Source organism: Tiliqua scincoides, chromosome 2, assembly GCF_035046505.1.
Source record: "Tiliqua scincoides isolate rTilSci1 chromosome 2, rTilSci1.hap2, whole genome shotgun sequence".
NCBI lineage: Eukaryota > Metazoa > Chordata > Lepidosauria > Squamata > Scincidae > Tiliqua > Tiliqua scincoides.
This window is the reverse complement of record NC_089822.1, coordinates 152,214,391-152,230,248: the sequence shown is the minus strand read 5'-3', so window position 1 is coordinate 152,230,248 and position 15,858 is coordinate 152,214,391. Positions and strand designations below refer to the sequence as shown.

At 47.1% G+C, this 15,858-nt stretch overlaps 1 protein-coding gene across 1 annotated transcript in view; it reads right to left on the bottom strand.

Moving 5' to 3' along the window:
• Window positions 1–15,858, bottom strand: part of DNAH17 (dynein axonemal heavy chain 17) — a 122,790-nt gene that overhangs the window by 80,623 nt on the left and 26,309 nt on the right. Inside the window, exons 20-25 of the mRNA XM_066612860.1 lie at window positions 15,617–15,786; window positions 11,185–11,407; window positions 10,443–10,559; window positions 9,907–9,993; window positions 3,109–3,261; window positions 1,558–1,806 (exon numbers count right to left, since the gene is read on the bottom strand). Of these exons, the coding sequence (XP_066468957.1) occupies window positions 1,558–1,806; window positions 3,109–3,261; window positions 9,907–9,993; window positions 10,443–10,559; window positions 11,185–11,407; window positions 15,617–15,786 (999 nt within the window). The remainder of the gene's footprint in view (window positions 1–1,557; window positions 1,807–3,108; window positions 3,262–9,906; window positions 9,994–10,442; window positions 10,560–11,184; window positions 11,408–15,616; window positions 15,787–15,858) is intronic.

The following is a 15,858-nucleotide window of genomic DNA, read 5'->3' as shown; positions in this document are numbered from 1 at the left end:
TCTGTGGGTGGTAGGATTGGGTCCTAAATGTTCAGTGAAATATTTCTAAATAGTCAATGGGAATTCAACAAACTAGAGATGCCCATTCATGCTGTTATTTCTCAAATATGAGAAATGCAGGATATCGTATGCAGGATATCTAAAAGTCTGGATATTAAGTAGTTTCGAAAAATGAAAATGGTTTTTACAGGAAACTACATAGGACAGCCTAGTGGGGTGGGGTGGCACAAAGGGAATGCAAACTGCAATCTTGAAATAATAGACCTGACTAGTCCTTGCAATGTTTTTACTACCCCAGTATGATTTTCCATAGAGAATGAGGGCACCCTAGATTCTATCCAGACTATATTTTCAGTGAAACTTTAAAAAAAAATCTCTCAATGTTACCTTCAGTGAGTGTTAACTATTCTGCCAGCAAATGATTAACTTCAAGAGAGAAAGTGCATTTTTAAACCTCAAGAGCTTTGTGAAGATACCTAATCAGTGTGTTGATCAGGTATTGAGGGTTTGGCTTAAGGGCTTATCTCTGAGAAGTCCTTTATATGGAAAACAATTATAGTATAAAATGTACCCTGTCTGTCACAAATTTGGCAACCACCCACACACAAAGGAGATAACATAACATTTTTAAGCTACCAAACGGTACTTGCACTTACTAAAAAAGGGTGCATACAGTTTATGCAGAAATAGCTTGTTAATACTGAGACAGACAACAAATCTCCTTTCCAGCCATCTTCTAGCGAAAACTTTCACTGGTGTGAAACTGACCAGAGCTTCATCTGAAAGGAGTACACTGCAAAGGAATGCAATAGCTAGAGCTGCTCAGTGCTTTGTTTTCTTCCCCCCCCCCCCAGACAAACTGCCTCCGTGTTTAATTCAAAATTTAGATGTTACATTTTTGAAAGGCTGGTTGCTAGTTTCCTGACATTTAAAAAATTGTGGACTTGAAGCATCAGAAGTGCTAAAAGCACTGATTATGTATTTTGAAGGAGCTCTTGGGGTTAATCATTTACTGGCAAAATGCTTAGCACCTCCAAGGGTCACAATGAGTGCAGTTTTTTCTTTTTAAAAGCTCCATTGAAAACAAGGCCCAGGCAGAATTTTCACCCTATGAGAAATTGACATTCAATCAGAGTGAAAGTTCTACCCCAGGTTTATTTTATTCCCAGGAAACAAACAGTACTGGTATCTGGCTAACCTACTGTATAGATGTTGTGAAACCAGGCTGGATTGTGTTGGTGACAATGTCTTAAAAGTGCAAAGGGTGTTTGCTAATTTTGCACATTTTCTATGGTACATATTTCTGGGGTAGTAAAAACATCCAAAGAGCCAGCTGAATAAGAAATCTGGAAAACAATATTTGTATAGAATGGCTTGATATGTATTTTCTAGTGTTTTGTAACTGCAGCTTTAATGTTTTGCTGTTTTACATTTTAAAAGTGTTGTTTTTTTAAAATTTTATTTATTCAGAAGCTGCTGCAAAAAACATTTGGGTCATCTGATGTTACAATAAAATTCAATAATGGAAATTGTAGACTCTCAGCCTGTATAGTATACCTGTGTGGCCTGCATGAGTTCCTTCCAATGCCTGTCTCGGATAGCTGGGTTCTGGAGGTCACTCACAGCTCGGAGGGAAGTGATCATATTTTTAACAGTGTTATCCAGTCCTATAAAAGTATCCCACGGTCTCATTTCCTTGTCAAGACCTCTCACATCCTTAGCAAACTTCTTGCAATCAAGATCCATCTGCTCAACATTAATCTCCTTCCACTTGGTGGTCTTCCAATCATTAATACTTTCTTCTACCTGAATGAGAAAGACATATGTTTTTTTCTGTCAGAAGTAGGTCTATAGTGAAACTATCTTGAAGTATTCAAAATGGATTTGTAGCGCAAAGGGGAACAGCCTCTTTACTGCTTTGAAAAAACAATTAAATGGAATGCATGCTCCTGTGCTGCAGTTTTTATTTGTTTCTTAATACATTTATATCCTACCTACTTACCTAAGATGGAATCCTCAAGGCAGCTAACAACCATAATTTAAAAATTAGGTGAATATGGGGAGCACACAGATCGGAATAACCACAGCATTTTGAGGGCGCTCTTGGATATAAAGGTGACAGACGTGGACAAAACAGAAATGTTTTTGTCCAACTCAGATTGTTGCAACTCAGCAGTGCTTTGCATGTCCGCACTGGACAGACAGGGGTGCAACTGCATTTTACTACAATACACACACAACCACCACCAAACAGCTGTTAAAAATCCCACAGGAGGACAAGGCTAAAAAACCTGGACTTTAACCTATTGACTACAAATTACAGTGACCAGCTAGTCCATAAAAAGTGAACATAGAATGACAATTCCAGAGAAGCAACTAAACATTGCTATTGCAGGTGATTTGCCTATTCAGGGGATCATCCAGAGATGTCCAGTGATGTCTTTATAAGAGCTTCGCACATTAATTCTGTTTCAAATCTTGGATTTAACCTCTAATCAGGTGATACTTCCAAGCAAAACCATAGCGATCCATTCACTGTAATGAGGCATCAGCCTTAAAATAGACACAAACCGGTATATAAGACTAGCAGCTTTTGTAGCTAGAATGATATTCATTTGCACAGCACATCCTACTTGGGGGTCTGACCCCATCATTCTTGTTTTCGTGTGGTAGAAATCATGATTTTGGTGCAAAGTTCTTGAATCCTAATAATGCCTTATAGTCACTCAACTTGTCCTAAAAATTAGAAGTTCAAAAATAATAATAATACTAATAATACAGGTATTTATATACTGCCTTTCTTGGTCTTTATTCAAGACTTTATTCAAGGCAGTTTACATAGGCAGGCTATTTAAATCCCCATAGGGATTTTTACAATTGAAAGAAGGTTCTATCTTTCAAGAACCACAACATTCAGATGTTTCTTTCTGATCTGGTTTCACATTCTGGTGAAACCCACGCTCAGAGCAGATGGAATAACTCGGCTCAGCTTGTCAGCTGCTTCAAGGTCGCACGGTGCCGGTGGCCTCGAACTGGGGACCTTGTGGATGTTATCTTCAGGCAAATGGAGGCTCTACCCTCTAGACCAGACCTCCTGCCAAGACTTACCAAGACATTCATATCCCAGAGCTCTTTGAGCAAGCGCACTTCCTTATGACATGCCTTTAGCTGTTTGTAATCTGGGACAGATACCTCAAACAAGCCTGCAGATTTAGACAGGGCTTCCATTTCTTTTTCCATAGTGGTGATCATTTTTTGTTGCTGAAAGCAGGAAACAGAAATATGTTAGTCAATCATTTTGGGGGGGGGGGTATCTGAATACAGATGTTACAGTGAGGGGGGATGCAGACAGAAGACCAGCTGCCTTTCTACATTCTCTGCATGTCCCTAGAATTTAAAAACTTGTACAGATAACACAACATACAAAACACAGATAAGAGGGATAGTGCTGAAATAAGGAGTGCTGTAATGTGCTTTCAGGCATCCAACTACTCAGTAGCTCCTCTAGTTCAGACTAACCTCCTGCTCCTCTGAAGCCTTCTTCATGCATGGGTAGAAGTATATGCACTCCTTTCCATTCGTGACCATGTGCATATGCAGTTCCTTATGGAAACCACTGGGCCACAACATCCCAATGGGTTTTAAAAATATAATTATGCTTTGGATACATGATGCTTGTTGCCTTATTCCAAATCAGACCATTGGTTCATCTTGCTCTAGAGCTGGCCAAAAATATGCTGGCAACTGAGTTGGCAAGCCAAATGCTGCCACCTTACCTGGTGGTGTGCCAGTCTCTGTTCCCCTAACACTCTAGCCCACCAGTCCACACATCTGCTTTGTCCCCCTCTTCATTTTTCAATCTAGGGAGTGGGAGGAGAAGGATCAGTAGAGGCAAACAGGTGGACAGTAGTGGATGCTCCCTCTCCCTGAGTAACAGCTGTTAGCGCCAATCAGCCGATTGCCCCCTCCCCGCCTCGTGCTCCAGGGCTGAGGCTTGAGCCGCGATTGGGCGAAGCGGCTGGGGAGGCGGGACTTGAGCTCCAGCAAGGAGCGCGCGCTATGGCTGGAGCTCAGTTTGCTCCCGGCTGGCAACGAGGACAGAAGGAGCAGCTGGGCGAGCGCATGGCCTCTCCCCATTTCCCTTAGGGAGCGTGAGTGGCCTCAAAGGCGGGGAGGAGCAGGGCAGAAGCGGCTAGGGCGCTGGAGCAGCAACGGGGGCTCTTCGTTGAGGCTGTAGTGCCCTGCCCCGCTGGCGTGGTGGTTCCTGTGACTGGCTTCTGGCGGGAAGGAGCAGGACAGAAGCGGCTAGGGCGCTGGAGCAGCAGTGGAGGCTTTTCATTGAGGCTATAGTGCCCTGTGGGCAGCTAGCAGCTATGGAGCCTCTAGCCCCGCACCAGCAGTGCCTGGGCGCTTTGGGGCGAGCCTGAGGGGGCAGTGAGGCGGCTGAGCCTCCAGCTCCGGTGGCGGTTGGCGGCAGGACCGCGCGGAGGACAGTTTGGAGGATGGGTAGGACAGCGCGGAGGTCCACTTGGAGGACACAGAGGACCACGCGGAGGACACGGAGGACTGCGCGGAGGATGCCCGGACAGCGTCCACCTGTGCCTGAGAGGAGCGGAGAGAGTGTCGTGGGAGCGCCGGGGAGGGGGCTTCTTCGGCCTCCTCTGCTGTTTTGTGCTTTGTGCACCTGTATCCTACTGTGAAATTTAGCACTTGGGCAGGGGGGACACTTTGTTTACAGGTTCCCTATGGGTGAGAAAGCCAGAATAAGGGTGGTAATGCCCCCCCCAAGCATCCGGCACCCCCTCCCTCCCCCTGCATGCCTTCTCTGGAGGATGAGGAGGTTTAGGGCGAGTTGAGGGCGCTTCTTGCACGCTCTGAGGCTAGAGAGAAAGAGAAAGCTCTCCGAGGGGCCGGTAAAGGCGATGGAGGCGGAGTTCCTGGTGCAGCTACGCCGCTTCGCAGGTCTACCTGAGAGGGGCGAAGGAGTCATCTCAGGGAACTCTTGTCTTCCGGGAAGCGTGCGAGGGGACAAGGGAGTGAGGACGTTTCAGATTCTCCCGTGCAGGGGGACATTGCTCCTGATGTGGAGATCACAGGCTCCACGCTGGCAGCACAGAAGGGTGCTCAGCCCGCGCCTGGCACTGCAGATGAGGCGATGATGGATGCTAGCAGTAGCATTGGCTCTGTATGGCATGAATGGGAAGGCATTGTGGTGCCTTCTGCCACCTCAGGGGCGCAAGGGTGGCCTTGGTCTCCGTGGGGGGCCCCCTACCCAACATCTGCCTGGAGGGGTTTATCAGCAGGGAGCAGGGGGCGGTTTCTCCCAGGTTCCGGGTGCCACGGGTGGTGGGCCACTTCCACGCCCCCGGCTTGGCGCCAGGGACGTTGGGTGTGGCTGCTTTTCCATCGAGGGGGGGCATCATGGCATCTCTGACGGCTTCTGGTGTTCCTTAGGTGGATAGGTAGAGCAGGCAGAGCACCTGAGGGTTTCAAATGGGGTTGGCTCCTGCCCTCTTAAGTACTTGGACCTTGTACACCGGGCGTTCGGGGACTACGAGGGCTCGACCTAGTTGGCTTATGGCCACCATTTTAGGTTGCGAGCCGTGTATGATCCGGCACTGGATTGGCACATCCTGCAATGGGAATTGTGGACACAGCTGGTCATTCCTCCAGGCTGGCGTGGGGTGCTCACTCCGATAGTGGGCACCTTATAGCCAGGAGCAAATCGGAACCCAGCAAGGCACCTAACAGTGCCGCATGGGTTCATAACCCGTGGTCTTGCTTCACATTCCATGCCTCGGGAAAGTGTGGTAGGAACAACTGCACTTTCCTGCACGCGTGTGGTCTGTGTGGGGCAATGCATCCGGTGTTTTCCTGCCCGAAGCTGGGGAGGTCCAGGCCAAACACAGGGCAGCAGCCCAGGTGGGGCCAAAGGGGGGGCTTTTCCCCCCTTCTCCCCCCCAATAGCAAGGGGGCCAACACCGATTAAATTGCCCCAGTTCACGTTTATAGTGGGCTAGTTGCCCTGATAAAGTTGCAGCTGTTCGTTTGGTGGAGGTTTTTTCCTGTGGTTTTCGAATTCCGGCAGTAAAGCCAGTTGGGCCTGTGCTGTCTGAGAATTTACGTTCTGTTAAAGGCTTTGAGCATATTTTAGGAATGAGATAGTAAAGGAGGTTGAGGCTGGTAGGGTGATCGGCCCCTTATTGACCCCTCCTATTCGAAAGCTGAGAGTCTCCCCGTTGGGGGTAGTTTTTAAGAAGGCCCCAGGGGAGTTTAGGATGATTCATCACCTTGTCCCCGGAGGGTAGCTCCGTGAACGACGGCATTCCGCGCACTATGTGCTCGGTTAAGTATACTTCATTAGATCACACTATAGGGTGGCGGTGATCCTGTGGTAGGGGCGCATTGATGGCCAAGGCAGACATTGAGTCAGCCTTTCGCCTACTTCCGGTCCATCCCGAGGACTTTTGTCACTGGGAATTTTGTTTCAAGGGTGCCATTATGTGATAGGGTGCTGCCCATGGGGTGCGCTATCTCGTGTGCCCATTTTGTGTGTTTAGTGCCTTTCTGGAGCAGGCGGTCCAGTTTAGGACTGGAATATTTTTCCACGACTCATTATCTTGATGAATTTTGTTTATGGGTCCGGAAGGCATTGGAACGTACGAGATGCTGCCCTTGAGTTTATGTCTTAGTGTGAGCAGTTGGGAGTTCCCCTAGCACGGGATATAAACGAGGGCTCTGCCACTCAGCTTACATATCTGGGTATTGAGTTGGACACGGTCAATTAGTGTAGCAGGCTCCCTGAGGCTAAGCTGCACAAGCTGGAGGAGTTGCTCAGACTGGCTCTGGTGGCTAAGAAACTAAGGGAGTTGCAGGTGTTCGTAGGTAACCTGAACTCTGCCTGTCAAGTAGTGGCACCGGGCCGCGCCTTTCTAAGGCGCTGGGTGAGGCTCTGGCTGGATTGCATGGGCCTTTTCACCACACCTGAGTCATGGTTGCCCTGCAGGGCGGCGTGGCAATGTGGCTTCCTCATCCGGTTTAATGGCGTCTCCTTCTGGAGGACTCAGAAGCTGGTCGAGGCTGAGCTGCAGGTGCAGTCTGGCGCGGACGGTGGTCATGGGTTTAGAGTTTATGTTAGGGACCGCTGGTACACTGCGCGCTGGCCAAGTGACTGAGTGCGTGCAGGGTTCGCCAGGGACCTTACGTTTGTGGACTTTTCCCCATCCTTGTGGACGTGCATATATGGGCTCATGAGTTGGTCAACTTGGTTTTTCGTTTCTGGTGTGATAACTAGGCAGTAGTGGTGGTTATCAACCAGCAGACATCCAAGTCCCCTAGTGTTATGCGTGGGGTGAGAACTTTTGTTCTCCAGTGCTTGTCGATTAATGCTCTCTTTATGCGAGGCACGGCCCGGGGTGCAGAACGGCATTGCCGACGTTCTCTCTCATTTTCAGGAGGAGCGTTTCTGGCTGCTGGCTCCAGTGGCTCATGTGGACCCAGAACCCATGCCCCTATGGCTGTGGAACCTTGGCTCAGCTCTGCCCAAGATTTGATCTGGGCATCCCTAGCGTCCATTACCAGGGTCAGTTATAGGAGGAAGGTTCAAGATTTCCTGGCCTTTCGCGGGCAGCAGCGTCTGGCGGACGCGTGGCCGGTGCCATGCACCACTTGATGCGCTTTGTTCTTGCCCTTAGGACAAGGGGGCTCTCAGCGCGCTCAATCTCAGTCTATTCGGCGGTGCTCTCTTTTCAATTCAAGGCCCTGGGGTGGGCTGTTAGCACCTCTGCCTTTAGGGTCTGGGGGATGCTGGAAGGAGTCAGGCGGCATGCCCCGGTGGTTCGGGATGCCCGGAGACCATTCACCCCAGACCTATCGAGCAGCTTATGTGTGGATTTCAGTCTGCACTGTGCATTGCGATATGAAGCCATGCTTTCAAGGCTTGTTGCCTGGTGCTGTTTTTTCGGGGCTTTCGCCCCAGTGAAGTCTTGTCTGTTTCCGAGGCTTCTCCTGGGGGCAGGGCCCTGCGATGGGATGATTGTCAGTTGGGTGTTAACCATCTTTTCTTTCTTGTTAAGGTACTCTACAACTGACCAGAGAGGTAAGGGCCAGTGGGTTCATCTGAAAAGAGTGGCCTGTGAGGTCATCTGTCTTGACCGGGCAGTGGTGGAATACTGCCGAGTGGCGCCCTGCGGAGAGGGGCCTTTCTTCTGTCACCAGGATGCTCCCCCGCTGACTGTGTACCAGTTTTGGGCAGTGCTCAACGCCACCCTGTGATGGCTGGGTGTAGCAGCCAGATAGTTCGACTTGCATTCATTCAGATTTGGAGCCGCATCGGCAGCAGTGGGGCTGGGCTTCCGAGCGGAAGCTGTTCAGAGGATTGGGCAGTGGCGCTCTGTGGCGTTCAAGTACTATGTGCGTTGAGGCCTGCTGGGTGGGGGCCGGAACGCAGGTTATCGGGCTCCCCCAGTGGTTGGGGGGGCGTGTTGACTGGCATTGCCAGCCTTGGTGTTAATTCCGGAGGGATGGTCCACGTTGGAGTCCCTGGTTTTGTTGCCTAGCGGCATCTCGTTACAGTGGAATCAGTAGCTTATGTTACCTTATCTGTTGCAAGTCTGCCCCGGTTGACTCTGGTGAGGGTCCTAATCTGCGGTCATGGAATTGTCTTTTGGGGCCAGGAAAAGAGTGCTGGCGGGCAGCTTCGGATCCCAGTTGGGACTGGCGTGGCCTGGCCAGTGTCACCTGTGACTGCCAGAAGGGGCATGCGCTAGGAGCAGATGCCCATATTGTTCCACACCCCCCGCCCCAGGTAATCGTAATGCATTTCGGGAGAACGACTTGGGCCAGAGGACTTCACTGTCGTTGAGGCTCCAGGTCCGTAGGGAGTTCTCGTTGATTAGAAGTTGGTTTCCGGAGATCGCCATCCTCCGGTCCAATTTCCTTCCCCGTTCCGTTTGGCACGGGGCACGGTGTGTCCGTAGGATCGATGTCACCAGAAAACGGGTGGACGCTTACCTGGGGAGGGTCGTAGTCGGGCAGGGCGGGGCTGTGATTCAGCGCCCTGCTGTTGGGTTCCATCAGCCCGCCCTGTCTTTCATAGTGACGGGGGTACCTTTAATCGACGGGCAATGATTTGCTTTTGGCCGATCTGCAGCAGGGCTTGGGGGATTTTCTCCTTGTGGGGAGCGGTGAGGACAAGCACTAGGCTGTCTCTCCCCTGTGGCAGGGTACGTGCGGGGCTGGGTAGGCAGGTACTTGGCTCGGTGTTTATCCAAGGCAGCAGGGTGAGGGGTAAGTCTGAACCGCTCCTATGATGCCTGACCGGCTCCAGGAGGCAGGCAGGCGAACCCCTTGCCTGGACTGACAGGATGGTGTGGCTCGGCTGACTAGCCTGAAGTCCAGCTGCCTTGCCCCCCTTTGGGGGGTGGCGGTGACAGACCTAAGCTGGCATCTGATGGCTGGGGCCTCGAGCCAGGTAGTACGCCCAATGAGTACGCAGGGGGAGGCAGATGGCTAGGACCATTTCCCCCATATGGCCCCGCACGATTGATGTTCAGTGTTATTGCCCTGCTGCAGTTAAAGTTCAATAAAGTGGCCCATTTTCATCCAAGCTGAAGTCTGGTGTCTTTATTGCGGGTGTGTGGGTAACTGCTTCAGTTGGCCTCATGGCTGGGATGGCCCTATCTCATTCAGTACTGTCTATACTAACTAGCAGTGGTTCTCTAAACATTTCAGACCAGGGTCTTTTCCAGCCCTATCTGGAGAAGGCAGGGATTAAAGGAGTGCACACTATCGCTGAACTTTGGCCCATTTATGGCACTCAGCTATGCTTGTTGTTCTACAACAGATGGTCTTTCAGACAGGCATAGATATTACTCATATAGATTTTTCTGTTTCTTTGCAGATTACCTTATTCAGGGATTTGTATGGGTCTGGATCCACAAAAGTGAAAGGTGCATTTTCTCGGAACTTCTCCCTGAACTCATACTGCTTGAGCTGAAAGAGAGAAGAGAAAGGAGAGTAGCATGGTTAAACAGAATGTGCAACATATGGAGGCCAAGCTGGCCATAACTTCAATATGCTAAGAATGGAGATCCATTTTCAGGATGCCACAACACGCAAATGGTAGCTGAGTGTCTTTGTGGGTTCCCACTCTTTAGAACGTTCACCATATAGAACAGATGGAAAGGCACACACGTAAATACTTTTCTCGACATGAGCTGCCTGCCACCCTTTCTCTTTTTGCTTTTTCACTGGCATGAACTGGCCATATATGCCATAGTGTGCTGCTGCTATATTCAGACTGGGGATGATCAGAAGTCCATTTTTGAATGACTCCAGCAAAGGGGTCACCCTCAGTACTTGGCCTGTGTCGTATCTCAGCTTCATTTTGGGTAGCTTAGCACATTGGTTGAGTGAAGAATATTCTTAACCCCAAAAGGTACCTCAAACTGTTGGCATTTCCTTCGGATGATTGTAACTTCATTTGCCTGCAGAGGAGCCACGTTCTGTTTCACCTGGAATGATAACTTTTTGGTGTTGTTCCATTGCTCTGGCAGTTCCTAGAAACAAATACAGGAGCATTTTGTTCCTGAAGACGTGAGAGATGGTTGTTTGATAAAATGAATACAGGTAGCTACAGAACACCAATAAAAAAGAAAGACAATTAAGGAGGCAAGGACTCTTGTTTTCTTTACAAGCTGATTTACATTTCACAACTTTGACCCTAAAAGGTTGACTAACAACATAACAAAATGGCACACATTTGTTTTTGGTTAGATTGTGTTTCCATCTGTATATTTCTGAACTTCCCTCATGGCCCAATCCTATCCTCCCCCCAATGGAACTGCTGCACTGAAAAAGCACACACTGTATCCAGTGGACAGTATGCTTCAGAGAGGAAAGGGGAATTAAATTTCCTTTCTCCTTTGTAAACCTCCTGCTCCACAGAGGATCTTCTCAGACCTGCACCAGCAATTTCCCCCTATTTTCCCTTGCTCCATTTCCCCTGTTCTTACACTAATGTGAAGGTATTATCAAAACCACAAAAGCTTGGATTTTTTATTTATTCTACGGAAGATGAAGTCATTGAGTTCCATTGTTTTTAAAAAAGGCAAATTTGAAAAAAGGCAAAACTGAAAGCCACTGAATCCAAGCATCTTCTATGAAAAGCATTCAACAACTTACATGCAGCTGCATATGGATCTCCTCAGGCATTTCTTCTCCATACAGTTTTAGTAATTCAATAGTTTGCTTTAGTGGCTCAAACATATGGTCAGTAGCTACTTGTCTCTCTTTGACCCTCATCAAGTGTCCCATTACTTCCACAAGGCCATCGTAGTCACCTTCTTTCACTGGTTTAGTCAAGCCTGCATTGACTTCTTTCATGAAAGTGCTAAGATCCTTAAGGCTGCAAAGGAAAGAATGTGTTCCAGTAGGGGAGCAGAAAGAGACTTACCTGTGAGGATTGTTTTTGGTCAGGGAGAAGATGACATGTAGTAGGATCAATTGCCCTTCCCGCCCACCTTCAGGAGACAGGGTTTCTAGAGTCTCCTGGACAGGAGAGGGGGAAAGTGAAGCACCCTCTCAGATTCAGGGAAACCCACAGCTGAGGAATAAATTGAGCAAAAACAACAACTTAAACAATGAAACATAAAACACTCTTGCATGGAAGGAAATGAGAGAACAAGAGAGGCAGTCACTCCCAGATTCTAACTATTCTGAGGAGGAAAATCTGTTATGCAAGAAGCACAGGTCTCAACTGGGGTGAGGTAAGTTGGTCAGTCCAATGTTTCTTTCTCAGTCATGAGACAATGGCATTTTAGGAGCTGGAATGTATATCAGCAGTGCCCATCATTTTTGGAGGGAAACAACTTCACTTTCTATACTACACTCCTTGCAGCAAGATGCTTTGCTCCAAAGATTCTTCAGCTCAATTGTAGTGCTTGATACAAGTTAATGTAGTGCATCATAAAGCTGCTTTATAAATACTATTAGCTAGAGACCATTGCTACAAAATGCTGCTGAGGTGGTTTTTGCACACATCCCTCATCAAGTGTCCTAAAACTTCCACAGGTGGGTGAGAGACCTGCACTGTACAATCTGATCCACCTACTTAAGGTTCACTGGGAAGCCAGAGTCCTGGGAAACCTTAGCAACAAAGTTTTACTGAATATTATAAACAGGAAATCAGAATGCCTTCTAATCTTTTGTTACGTAAAGATACACCTATAGTACTCCACACATATTCTTTTCTTTTGAGTGAGAAGGTGGGGGAGGGAAATAAGTGAATGAATTTCTGAGATTAACAAAAGATTGAACTGACTTTAGAAATGAATGTTGAATCTGTCACCATGCACACAGACAGTACCGTATTAATTATCATCATCACCCAGCGTCCCTGATTTTAGAAATGGGTTATGCCAGAATGCCATATGCAAGGGAGGCCACCAGGAGGCAGGTCTCTTGTTATCTGGTGTGCTCCCTGGGGCATTTGGTGGGCCGCTGTGAGATACAGGAAGCTGGACTAGATGGGCCTATGGCCTGATCCAGTGGGGCTGTTCTTATGTTCTTATGTCCCAGAACAGAGGGAGACACTCTCCCTGAGAAGCCTGTCTGTTTCTGCAGGCAAATGATGTAACATGGTGCAACTCTGTTCTCCCTATACCAGGGTATACTGCATCCCCATACAACAATGGGGTCATTCCATGTCAAGTGGTCTAGGGCTCCCCGCATGACCATCACGGATTTTAATGAAATTTTGTGTGTAGAGTCCCACATGTCTCAAACAAATTTTGGTAAAGTTTTAGGTTCGTTTACGAGCCACTTTCTTCAACACAGGTTCTGGAAATTGATATATACAGGCAACATAGCAACCGGGAAACAGTTCAAATAACCTCAAACGCAGAATGGAGGCATAAATTGGTACAAACTTTCAAAAAGTTTCAAGAAGAAAGATGGCAAGAAAGCAGCAGCCAGTACGAGAGAGCATTACCAATTTGTACCAGTTGACTCAAACTCGGTTTGTGTCAGCAAAGTTTCAAATGACAAAATAAATTTTGTCGCCAGAATTTCTGATAATTTCATTCTGTGTTTGAGATTATCTGAACTGTTTCCTGGTTGTTATGTTACCTGTATTTATGATGACAAATGGTGGATCGGCAATGTTGTTGAAGTCTCAGCTGAACAAGATGATGCAATGATAAAATGTATGCATCCTCAAGGTCCTGCTCATTCGTTTTATTGGCCAGAAAGGCAAGACGTTTGTTGGGTTCCAGAGCAATACCTCATTTGCATGCTCCCTGCTCCTTCAGTTACATTGTCTGGCCGGCAATATCAATTTCCAGAAATTGTGCTGAAGAAAGTGGCTCGTAAACACAACAGAATGTAAAAAAAGATTGTTAGCGGTTAAAATTGAACTGCAGGCTTCGGCTTGGGAACCATATAAGATACCCAGTTTAGGCTTGGGAATCCAGGATAAGCAGCCCAATCATTGGCTTGGGAGCCAGATGGATACCCACACAAGGCTTTGGAACCTTGACAAAGAAACCAAATTACAGGCTTGGGAACCTGGATGAAGAATCCCACCCATGGCTGGTATTGCACGGCTATTGGGCATGATCCCTATGGCAATGGGGTTGCCAGTTCAAGTGCTTGAACTGGTAGTGATGATGCCACCATGGAATAGTTACAATGATATGGATAAAAAATTGTTTAAAAAATTCAGCACGACCTGAAAAATAACAGAATTGCATGTTGAAGTATAGGCTATTGCTATGGCAATGTCTCCCAAATTTGTCCCTATTTTTCAGGCACTGTTAGCCTGCATTAGAAAATCAAACCCATTTTTCTGGGGAGTTTGAAACATGCTCTTTCTAATGAGATTAGTTTAAAAGCATTTCTAGAAGGTACTTTTTTGTAAGCGCAGGTTGAAAATACCCTATTTTTGGCCTTTTTACAAAAATCATCAACTTTACACTTAATTTGTAAACTAATGGAAAGAGCTAGGAGGCTGAAATTACATATTTGAAAACAAGGTTATATTTGGATATTATGCACTAAATTTCACAATTATTACTTAATTATTGCTGGAGCTATTCAACATTAAACTTTGGATTTTTTTGGAGCACTGATTTTTTTGGCCAACTATGCTGCAATTTTAACCACTTTGGACACGCTCAACAAAGATTGTTATTAGTTTCATTAAATAGAGCGCAAAAAGTTGTATAAAGTAGCTAAGTTTCATTTGTTTTGAATAAATAGCAAGGGAGATATGGCTCAAAGTTGTCAAAATCTCACAATTGTACTGAACACAGTCGCAGTATGGGGTCAAACAAATGGCTATATCTCCACAAATATTCCACCGGCGAACCTAAAAATTTAAAAAAGTTCGTTTGAGACATGTGGGACTCTACACACAAAATTTCATTAAAATCCGTGATGGTCGCGTGGGGCACTTTTCAAAAACTAGACCACTTGACATGGAATGACCCAATGAACAAAGTTTGTATTGGTGCTATAGTTGGCGGTCCAAAGCAAACCTCATTATTTACAATATGAGATGGAGAAGAGTCCCAAACACTTGGAATTTTGCTTATTATCCAATGTGGTGGATGCTATAGAGCAGGGTCTTCAAGACGCCAAAGAGCATACCTGCTAAGGGTGCAATCTTATCCAACCTTCCCTGGGAGTAAATCTCACTGAACACAATGGGACTTACTTCTGAGTAGACATGTCACCACTTCCTGCCCACTTGGGCTGTAATACCCTTACAAAGTACCAAATGAGCAGGAAGAGGCAATTTGGAGCCTGACCTTTTTGATTAGACTTTTAATTAACTGTTTATATCTTAACCCTGGGTCTCCATGGTCCCTAGTACAGGAAGTAGAGTGGATTGTCACATCTCCTTGCTTTGCAGACACTACTCTAAGAGTGATTTTGATAGGAACATGAGATTCAGTATTTTCTTGGGAGAGGGGTTTTGCCCAGATGGCCCCCCCTCTGGCTAGCCTGATCTCTTCGGTTGGTGGCAGCGGATTCTATCTATCAGGGCTATTCCCCATTCAGCTGTGTGTCCAAATATGGGAGAGCAGAAAGCAAGAAGGGAGTGAGTATGCTCATCACTAAGGTCTACTTCCCTGGATCAGTCTGCAGATGCTGAGAGCCCCTCCCTCTATAGCAGTGATTTTCAACCTTTTTCATCTCGTGGTACACTGACAAGGCATCAAAATTGTCAAAGCACACCATCAGGTTTTTGACAATTGACAAGGCACACCATGCTGCCAGTGGGGGGCTCACATCCCCATTGCACCTACTAATAAATGATCTTCCCCCAAATTCTTGTGGCACACCTGTGGACCACTCATGGCACACCAGTGTGCCACGGCACAGTGGTTGAAAATGGCTGCTCTACAGTGACACTCTGTTTCCTCAACTCTTGTGGGAGGAGGAGTTATCCACCTCACAAGATGTCATCTACCCATGGCTGAGAAAGGCCCTGGATATATGGTTCTTTCAATTATGCTTGATGCTTTCAACACAAAATAAGTTGTTTGCTGGGGGACGACAATGTTGCATGTTGTGCTGGAATATCCTGACAACTTCCAATTTCCCCTCTTACCTGGTGGTGACATGATCAATGAGGTGCTGTTTGAACATCAGACTCCAGCGCTTGATGGTGTTCAGGAGTGCTTGCTTAAAGGGACGACAGTCGCTTTGCAGCCAACCATTGAACACTTTGGTGTTATCAAATTTGGACACTTCTTCATAGAGCTTCTCATAAGTGTCAATCTGAAAGTCCATAGGGCATTGAGGTGTTACTGCCAGCAATGTGGGATTCCAACATGCACATCATCACCAACA